We start from the raw sequence: 11,023 nt of genomic DNA on the forward strand, positions 1-11,023 counted from the left end.
TTTCATGACGGAATATCCAGAGTTTTTGTGAAAGAGAAAAAAAATTGAAAAGAAGGCTTGAGCGTGTTCCCAAATATTGTCCTTGTGATGAGAAGCGCTTGACATATACCACACAAGTTGATCACTATATATCTGTATCAGAAGCGTACTGATTTTAAGTGAACAAATATTGGAACGAAATGCCCAAAAATCCTACTTTAGAGCATGAAACAGTTAATGAACCATAGTTTTGAAAACCATTTTTCGCTTGTCTAATCCAGATAGCGGATCAGTTCTATCTTTTCTTCGGTGAAAAAATAGAGTTTTTAGTTAAAAATTTATCGAGGTTTACCTCTGAATTACTCGCTGAAACAATCATTAATTTTTTATGGTCCGAATATCTACTAACATCTCACTGACATCTTCATGACAATTGCAAAGATTTCCCCAACTCCGTTACAACAGCTAACACAATTCCTGCAATTTACCTGAAACAGTTTTTTTATGCTTTAATATAAAGTTTTTATTACTGATTTCGTGAACTGTCTACTTGCATCGGGACGTTTTCGTAGAGGTTCTGAAAAATGGAGTTATTCGGCCTATTATTATTAGCGCAGTTCTTATTGAAATTTGTTCTGGACTAAAAAACTATAAGTAATTACCGCCCGATCACAAATGTGACTTCCCTATCAAAAACCTAAATTTTGCACAGTCAAATTAAAATATAACGTCAAACAAACTCTGGCCTTTTTTAATCTGAATATCGCAAAGAATTTTTCATGGAAAATGAGAATTACTTTGCTTGAGAATTACTGAAAAATTGCGCTGGTCTGTTTTGTATGTTATCTGTTTAGGTTTTTTGGCAGATTTTGATACAATTGACAACCATTTATTGTTTTTGAATCTCGAAAAAAATGGACCTAATCGCACTGCAAAACGTTCTTTTGAGTCCCACCTTGAAAAAAAGTAAAAGTCAAGGCCGTTGGAAAATAACACAGCAAATGTTCAGTTGGAACGGGAGTACCACAGGGATTCGTCCTTGGTACAAAATTGATTAGTCTTCACCTACTTCCTCTACTGAATCTTCTTAAGGAAAACAGTGTACCCTGCCACATTTATGCAGATGACTCGCGCTTCTTCTTCGAACGTAACCTCGATGAGAATAACTTTACCAGTTTAAAAAATGGAAGCGCTATGCTCGCAGCTTCACTTAAGATTAAATAATGAGAAGACTTCATATATTTCTTTGTAAGACAATTTAAGGATTCTGTCTTGAATTCGCCTATTGCTCTTCATGAAGAACTTTTACCTATATTTTCTTGCAAGAAACTTGCAGTCCACTATGAATAAAATGACTTTTGAGAAGCAAGTCGATACGTTAAGCAAGTCATGTTATCTCTAGCTGAGGCAAAAGTACACCCTCACAACATTTCTTAGTATCAAGCAAAAGAAAAGGTTTGTTATAGGTTTCATTCTCTCCAGACTTCACTACTGCAATTTGTTTTTTCTGAATATAAAAAGAACCTTATAGTTAAACTGCAAAGAGTTCAACAATTGGTCGCAGCTTTACGTCATCCAACAGACGTCTGAAGAAGTTGCACTGGCTACTCATTGAGCAACAACTATAATTTAAATCGTGCTGTATTGTTTTTGTTTTTTTTTCACAATGGGAACTCTGCATGTTACCTATTGAATTTGTTTATTCGAAATAAATCTTCTCAATACCGTCACGCATGAGCAATTTCGTCATGCCAAGATACAGAACGGAATCGGGCAGAAAATTTTTCTCTTATCGAGCCGATGTGTTGTGGAACCTGCTTCCGTCTGTTTTGACTGACAACAATAAACTTGCATTTCTTCATACAGTGTTTAATTCCATGCACTGCTAAAAAGACGAAATTTTCATGCGGAAAAGAAACTACTATTTTCCTTGTCTAACAACAATTTAGGTAAATCCTTTTTGCACCTGACGCTTTTACGCCGATGTGAAATTTTTACTCCGTTCGGAAAATTAACTATTATAGGAATTTTAGATGTGTTTTTGATTTCATAAATGACATATCGCCGGACTTCTGACAAAAGTAAATTATACAGTAAGAAGTAAAAGTTAATAAGCTCAGTGACAGCAGTAAAATGTCTTCCCATTATCTTTGGCATCAAAAATTTGAGGACTATTTGTAGCAATTAAAAAAATCAAAAATTCATTACAACCATTTCTTCAGGCTAAAAATTTAAGACATTTAAATTATTTCTCTCAGTTTAACGGCACTGTTGATAATTGCCTATAAAAAATTAACTTCCGTTTACAAGAATTATTAATTTCCATAATACTACATATAAAGACTAAAAGATTATCTGAGAACTCTTCTTTCAAAACCCTTATTACCGTTCTTGCAAACTTTTTGTGAGACTTGCCACTTGGGAAGGAATCAAGCATTTTGTAAACAACATTTGGAAGTATGGCTCAAAGACTACTTGAACAAGAAAGTTTGGGATTAAGATCTTACGAAAACACGTGCAGAGTAGAGTTATGACCCATGTGGACTGGGGATGGTTATCTTGTAAGATCTTGTAAGATTCTGACAGAATGTTACAAGAGGATGCATCGTAAAACAAGATTTTCTGACATATTCTTACAAGATAAGCATTCGTCTTACAAGATTCTTACAAGATGCGCATTCGTCTTACAAGATTCTTACAAGATGAGCATTCGTCTTACAAGATCCTTATAAGATAAACATTCGTCTTATATGATTCTTACAAGATTAACCGTTGTCTTGCAAGGATCAAAATGCACAAAATCGAAATACACAGCGCATAAGAAAAATTGGAGATTATGCACGTGACGAAAAAACCTGTAATTTGTTTTAAACAGTATAAAACTTGAAAGTCAATAAATTTTCTTTGAGTAATAAATTTACACCCCGTATTGAATGGAAAGTGCGAATATGGGTTTTTCTGTTCCTCCAGATTGAAAGCATTGAGAAAAAAATCTATCTAAAAATAAATAATTCTTCAATTTTTTATTCATAAGAGCATAAAAAGTAAGTGAAAAAATAATAAGTTCATTCACGTTTTTCATTTCCTGGCAAAAAATCAAAAGTAAAAGTTAATAATTTTGTACTGATGCAGTAAAAATTATCTTGAAAAGCATTTTTATATCAAACTAATGAAAAGAAATGTCAATCAAAAATACGCAACCAATTCTCAAAACTTCAATGCATTATATGAAGAAAATTGCGCATAGAAGGACCAATGAGACTGCAGCTCAACCGGAACGAACTTGCAATAATCTTACAAGATAACCATCTTTCGTAAGAATTTTGTCAGAACTTATCAGATAACCATCTTTTATAAGAATCTTGTAAGATCTTACAAGATAACCATTCTCTCTCGTCCATGGGAACCAAAGAGATCCCTGGAAAAAAAGTCATGATCAGATATCAGATGATGAAGCAGGAAAATCACATGAGGCCGAAAAATGAAAATTTTGTTATTTTTTTCTGATTATAATTCTGTCTTTTTATACATATTCCTCCCTTGATGTAAGTTAGTAGGGATTTTGTGGTAGAAACTAGGTCAATCCATAAGAAATCGTTAAGAATGGAGAAAAACATTTTTTTCCTACAATTAGGTCGGGGAAAATCTTTTAAAACAAGAAGAAAGAAAAAGGCAGACCTTGGAGTGGTTGTTGGTCGTTAATTAGAAAGATTCAAGAACAAATTTGGCGCCGTTTAAGAGAATGTAGTTTTGTTTTGGTCTTGTTTGACATTTTGTAGTATTGCTTGAGTTAACTTGCATCTGATGCTGATAATTGATTTGAGCTCAGTAAGTTACTAGCAGAAAAATGTGGCCACAATTTTTATGGTTCAAAAAGCGGCTTCATGATTCGGATCATCAAATTTATAATTTGTTGAAGCAAAACTAAAGAACTCTGGTAGCAAAACTATGAATAATTTTAGTAGCTGAAAGATTAGTGAAGTTTGTCCATTATAACATACTTCCCCCAGTTGAGAGGTCTTCTATGATGATTGATCCAGGTACTCCTGGCATAACATCCACGACACATACTCCATTAGGCTGAGTGGAACAACTCCCGTCATTCGGCTCACTGAACACTTCTAAGCACTTCACGTTAGGATCACTCACAACAGTAGCATCCCATGAAACAGAAATGGCAGTGAGTCGACTGGTGTAATTCACTTTGAAGTTGTTTGGTCCAGGGGGGTCATATGCCAAGATTGGGATTTGGAATGGGACTTGGAGTGTTTGTTGGTCGTACTTGTAAATTGGTCTAAAAACAGGAATCAAAAAATTTAATTGAAATTTATGTTCATTTACTTGAGTCGGGATGGCCTCTCAGACTAAACAGAGATCAATAAACTAAATTTGTCCTTTCCCCAGTTGCAATTTGTCAAAACAAAAAATGATCCTTTTTGATCGGTGTTTTTGACCGGCATGATCTCTTAACTGAAGAAGTGGAGCTCTAACTAATAACGTGAACGAATGACTAAAATGTGTTAGTGGGGGGGGGGAGAGAGAGAACTTACGCAATGTATGCAGTGTAGTCTGTGTCTGGTTTGAAGAGGGATGAATTGAATGTGACTTCTCTTGTGTCTTTGTTCATCCCAGAATCACTCCACACAATAGTCCCCTCCTTCCCATTGGACACCATCTCTGTCAGTCGCACCACTTGGTGTGTCTACATAAATTGTTAAGAATAAGTGCCCAGTTCACGGTGGTTATTTGTCCCCGTTTGTGAACTATTGTTTAGACTATTTTTTAACGCACACAGGGGGTATGGCGCATAAAGAAACGCATGTTTTAGCAGAAAATTAGGAAATTAACTGCAAAATCAACACTGCAAATAACTTTTACCCCAATAATTAATTAATCAGTTTGAGTCATAAGGTAGAGATCTTTTAGTAAATTTCGTATGAACAAATGACATTTTAGTGGTGGAATCGACAACAAATCAACACCTAATGTACGCAAAAAAACTGAATGTTTTGAGTTCATACCATATTCATATTATCCAAGCCAACTGATCTTAGAATAAAATTGTAATACTTGATAATTAAGAACATATTTTCTTCGTCGAAGTACAGACTTATGAAAAGGCCATACTCGACTAAGCCATCTTCAGGATAATATCTGTGGCTTTGAAAAGTGGTGCATGAGCAAAATGCGAAAAGTGTCATGGACAGCCCGGATGAGCAATGCGGATGTCCGAAATTTAACATGTGGACAAGCGAGTCTCCTCAAAGAAATCAAAGAAAGGCAACTTCATTTCCTGGAGCACGTCATCAGGAATCATCAACTGGAAGAGCTGGCACTCACAGGGAAAATACAGGGGAAATAAGCAAGAAGAAAGCAGAGGACTCTCTTCCTACAACAGTTTCCGGGGACTCCCAAGTCCATCATCCATGCTGCCAGAAGTCGAAAATCTTGGAAAATTATTACGCATGAGGCAATCAACATCTGTTAACAGATAGGATCTTGAAAGAAGAAAATACTCCACTCATTTGAGCTATGAAGACTTTAACTGGACTTTAAGACATGCTGCACTTTAGCTTGACTCAGATTTTTCTCAGCAGAGATTTTCAGACTTTAGCTGGACCCCATATTTTAACAACAGAGTTTAGTTCAACCCAAAGTCTAACAAAAGATTTTAATTCGAACCAAAATTGTGACTGAGCCTTCGCTCGACCCAATATTTGCAAAAAAAAGACTTTAGCTAGGCTCAGCAACTGAGCTGGAACGAGATTGGTGAAAACGTGACAGAGCTCGTCGACTATGATCCGACACTTGTACTATGATGAAAGATATCAAATATAATGCAAATGGCGGCATAACGCCCAGCAATTGAACTCACACCGTTATATTGTGACGTTTGGGAGAGTGTCAACAATTGAGCCTTCCCAATTTACAGTTCTGCAGTCTCCAAGATATGCTAAACTATCTATTATAGACTTAGACTCATGAAAAGACTCATAAAAGTCTGGAAGGGAAAAATAGACTATAATCAATCAGTCCAGCAACTAATTAAAGTCCAGCAACTAGTTGGAGTACAGCTAAGATATTTTCTTGGGTCCAGTTAGAGTCTTTTCATAACCATTAAAAGCGAGCTGGGTCTTTTCATGGGTCCAGTCCACCATTAGTATTTTCTGAACCAACAAAGACGAGTTAAGGTTTTTTCATGGTTCCACCTTTAGTGTTTTCCTACGTCTGCTATTTGCCTCAAAAATTTACGTAACACTCTTTTGCTCATTATTGCTTACATTGTAGTCAATATGTATGCTCCTTTTTTTACGAGTCCGAGAAACCATGGATCTCTCAAAAACTGTTTTTAAAAAACTATTTCAAGGTTTTGTTAAGGGAAAACAAACTGAATACCGCCACATTTTTGTCATGGTTAATGGGAATAAGACCAATTACAACTGAACTACCTGGTTTTTGTCAGATAAACAATGTGGCAATGTACTCCAGCTGCCAGAATTGCTCTATCTTAAGAGTTTGCAAAAATTAGAAGTATTTTGGCAGTTATCCAATTGTTTTTTTAAATTGGACTGCTGTGGTGCGAAGTCGTTTACTGTTGCTCTGCAGCTGCTTCTGTATTTGCAGAAGCAAAAAAATGAAAACTTCGAATTCGCAAAAAAGCAGACTTATGAAAAGACTAATGGTGGACCCTTGAAAAGACCTTGCTCGACTTTAACTGGTTTTGAAAGGACTCTAGCGGTACCCAAGAAAAAGATCGTAGCTGGACTTCAACTAGTTGCTGGACTGTTTAATTATAGTCAATATTCCCCCTCTAGGCTTCTAAAATCTTTTCATTGGTCGTGGTCTAGACGTTGGTCAATAAAGATAACGCTGACCTCTCTGGGTCACTTAATTTTTACAATGCTAATAATTGCGACAACTTAATCATTTATCATGTGAAGGTGCTCTATCAAAGTGACTTAGGATGAGACCTCAAAAGCGCAAGAGATCGAGCGAGATGTGTTCAGAATTGGAAATTCTGGGAATAAAGGGGAAATGGTAACTGACCAGGCCGTAGAGACTGCCATCTCTAAGGGAGTCACTGGGATAGACCTACTTCACAATACGATCACGAGAATCCAACTTATCCAAAACCATTATTATTTTCTGAACCAACAAAGACGAGTTAAGGTTTTTTCATGGTTCCACATTTAGTGTTTTCCTACGTCTGCTTTTTGCCTCAAAAATTTGCGTAACACTCTTTTGCTCATTATTGCTTACATTGTAGTCAATATGTATGCTCCTTTTTTTACGAGTCCGAAAAACCATGGATCTCTCAAAAACTGTTTTTAAAAAGATATTTCAAGGTTTTGTTAAGGGAAAACAAACTGAATACCGCCACATTTTTGTCATGGTTAATGGGAATAAGACCAATTACAACTAAGCTACCTGGTTTTCGTCAGATAAATAATGTGGCAATGTACTCCAGCTGCCAGAATTGCTCTATCTTAAGAGTTTGCAAAATTTAGAAGTATTTTGGCAGTTATCCAACTGTTTCTTTAAGTTGGACTGCTGTGGTGCGAAGTCGTTTACTCTTGCTCTGCAGCTGCTTCTGTATTTGCAGAAGCAAAAAAAATGAAAACTTCGAATTGGCAAAAAAGCAGACTTATGAAAAGACTAATGGTGGACCCTTGAAAAGACCTTGGTCAACTTTAATTGGTTTTGAAAGGACTCTAGCGGTACCCAAGAAAAAGATCGTAGCTGGACTTCAACTAGTTGCTGGACTGTTTAATTATAGTCAATATTCCCCCTCTAGGCTTCTAAAATCTTTTCATTGGTCGTGGTCTAGACGTTGGTCAATAAAGATAACGCTGACATTTTTACAATGCTAATAACTGCGACAACTTAATCATTTATCATGTGAAGGTGCTCTATCAAAGTGACTTAGGATGAGACCTCAAAAGCGCAAGAGATCGAGCGAGATGTGTTCAGAATTGGAAATTCTGGGAACAAAGGGGAAATGGTAACTGACCAGGCCGTAGAAACTGCCATCTCTAAGGGAGTCACTGGGATAGACCTACTTCACAATACGATCACGAGAATCCAACTTATCCAAAACCATTAGTATTTTCTGAACCAACAAAGACGAGTTAAGGTTTTTTCATGGTTTCACCTTTAGTGTTTTCCTACGTCTGCTATTTGCCTCAAAAATTTACGTAACACTCTTTTGCTCATTATTGCTTACATTGTAGTCAATATGTATGCTCCTTTTTTTACGAGTCCGAGAAACCATGGATCTCTCAAAAACTGTTTTTAAAAAAATATTTCAAGGTTTTGTTAAGGGAAAACAAACTGAATACCGCCACATTTTTGTCATGGTTAATGGGAATAAGACCAATTACAACTAAGCTACCTGGTTTTCGTCAGATAAATAATGTTGCAATGTACTCCAGCTGCCAGAATTGCTCTATCTTAAGAGTTTGCAAAATTTAGAAGTATTTTGGCAGTTATCCAACTGTTCTTTTAAGTTGGACTGCTGTGGTGCGAAGTCGTTTACTCTTGCTCTGCAGCTGCTTCTGTATTTGCAGAAGCAAGAAAAAATGAAAACTTCGAATTGGCAAAAAAGCAGACTTATGAAAAGACTAATGGTGGACCCTTGAAAAGACCTTGCTCGACTTTAACTGGTTTTGAAAGGACTCTAGCGGTACCCAAGAAAAAGATCGTAGCTGGACTTCAACTAGTTGCTGGACTGTTTGATTATAGTCAATATTCCCCCTCTAGGCTTCTAAAATCTTTTCATTGGTCGTGGTCTAGACGTTGGTCAATAAAGATAACGCTGACCTCTCTGGGTCACTTAATTTTTACAATGCTAATAACTGCGACAACTTAATCATTTATCATGTGAAGGTGCTCTATCAAAGTGACTTAGGATGAGACCTCAAAAGCGCAAGAGATCGAGCAAGATGTGTTCAGAATTGGAAATTCTGGGAACAAAGGGGAAATGGTAACTGACCAGGCCGTAGAGACTGCCATCTCTAAGGGAGTCACTGGGATAGACCTACTTCACAATACGATCACGAGAATCCAACTTATCCAAAACCATTAGTATTTTCTGAACCAACAAAGACGAGTTAAGGTTTTTTCATGGTTCCACATTTAGTGTTTTCCTACGTCTGCTTTTTGCCTCAAAAATTTACGTAACACTCTTTTGCTCATTATTGCTTACATTGTAGTCAATATATATGCTCCTTTTTTTACGAGTCCGAAAAACCATGGATCTCTCAAAAACTGTTTTTAAAAAAATATTTCAAGGTTTTTTTAAGGGAAAACAAACTGAATACCGCCACATTTTTGTCATGGTTAATGGGAATAAGACCAATTACAACTAAGCTACCTGGTTTTCGTCAGATAAATAATGTTGCAATGTACTCCAGCTGCCAGAATTGCTCTATCTTAAGAGTTTGCAAAATTTAGAAGTATTTTGGCAGTTATCCAACTGTTTTTTTAAGTTGGACTGCTGTGGTGCGAAGTCGTTTACTCTTGCTCTGCAGCTGCTTCTGTATTTGCAGAAGCAAAAAAAAATGAAAACTTCGAATTGGCAAAAAAGCAGACTTATGAAAAGACTAATGGTGGACCCTTGAAAAGACCTTGCTCGACTTTAACTGGTTTTGAAAGGACTCTAGCGGTACCCAAGAAAAAGATCGTAGCTGGACTTCAACTAGTTGCTGGACTGTTTGATTATAGTCAATATTCCCCCTCTAGGCTTCTAAAATCTTTTCATTGGTCGTGGTCTAGACGTTGGTCAATAAAGATAACGCTGACCTCTCTGGGTCACTTAATTTTTACAATGCTAATAACTGCGACAACTTAATCATTTATCATGTGAAGGTGCTCTATCAAAGTGACTTAGGATGAGACCTCAAAAGCGCAAGAGATCGAGCGAGATGTGTTCAGAATTGGAAATTCTGGGAACAAAGGGGAAATGGTAACTGACCAGGCCGTAGAGACTGCCATCTCTAAGGGAGTCACTGGGATAGACCTACTTCACAATACGATCACGAGAATCCAACTTATCCAAAACCATTAGTATTTTCTGAACCAACAAAGACGAGTTAAGGTTTTTTCATGGTTTCACATTTAGTGTTTTCCTACGTCTGCTTTTTGCCTCAAAAATTTACGTAACACTCTTTTGCTCATTATTGCTTACATTGTAGTCAATATGTATGCTCCTTTTTTTACGAGTCCGAAAACCATGGATCTCTCAAAAACTGTTTTTAAAAAAATATTTCAAGGTTTTGTTAAGGGAAAACAAACTGAATACCGCCACATTTTTGTCATGGTTAATGGGAATAAGACCAATTACAACTAAGCTACCTGGTTTTCGTCAGATAAATAATGTGGCAATGTACTCCAGCTGCCAGAATTGCTCTATCTTAAGAGTTTGCAAAATTTAGAAGTATTTTGGCAGTTATCCAACTGTTTTTTTAAGTTGGACTGCTGTGGTGCGAAGTCGTTTACTCTTGCTCTGCAGCTGCTTCTGTATTTGCAGAAGCAAAAAAAAATGAAAACTTCGAATTGGCAAAAAAGCAGACTTATGAAAAGACTAATGGTGGACCCTTGAAAAGACCTTGGTCGACTTTAATTGGTTTTGAAAGGACTCTAGCGGTACCCAAGAAAAAGATCGTAGCTGGACTTCAACTAGTTGCTGGACTGTTTAATTATAGTCAATATTCCCCCTCTAGGCTTCTAAAATCTTTTCATTGGTCGTAGTCTAGACGTTGGTCAATAAAGATAACACTGACCTCTCTGGGTCACTTAATTTTTACAATGCTAATAACTGCGACAACTTAATCATTTATCATGTGAAGGTGCTCTATCAAAGTGACTTAGGATGAGACCTCAAAAGCGCAAGAGATCGAGCGAGATGTGTTCAGAATTGGAAATTCTGGGAACAAAGGGGAAATGGTAACTGACCAGGCCGTAGAGACTGCCATCTCTAAGGGAGTCGCTGGGATAGACCCACTTCACAATACGATCTCCAGAATCCAACTTATCCAAAACAGCA

The 11,023-nt window shown here is 36.7% G+C and overlaps 1 protein-coding gene across 1 annotated transcript in view; it reads right to left on the bottom strand.

Annotated features, from left to right (window-relative positions):
* Window positions 1-10,980, bottom strand: part of LOC142351743 (uncharacterized) — a 52,960-nt gene extending 41,980 nt beyond the window's left edge. The window contains exons 1-3 of the mRNA XM_075403889.1: window positions 10,933-10,980; window positions 4,530-4,681; window positions 3,981-4,273 (exon numbers count right to left, since the gene is read on the bottom strand). Of these exons, the coding sequence (XP_075260004.1) occupies window positions 3,981-4,273; window positions 4,530-4,654 (418 nt within the window). The 5' untranslated portion in view covers window positions 4,655-4,681; window positions 10,933-10,980. The remainder of the gene's footprint in view (window positions 1-3,980; window positions 4,274-4,529; window positions 4,682-10,932) is intronic.
* Between the last annotated feature and the right edge of the window lie 43 nt (window positions 10,981-11,023).

The sequence above is a fragment of the Convolutriloba macropyga genome, chromosome 13, assembly GCF_964194025.1.
Source record: "Convolutriloba macropyga chromosome 13, txConMacr16.3, whole genome shotgun sequence".
Classification (NCBI taxonomy): domain Eukaryota; kingdom Metazoa; phylum Xenacoelomorpha; order Acoela; family Convolutidae; genus Convolutriloba; species Convolutriloba macropyga.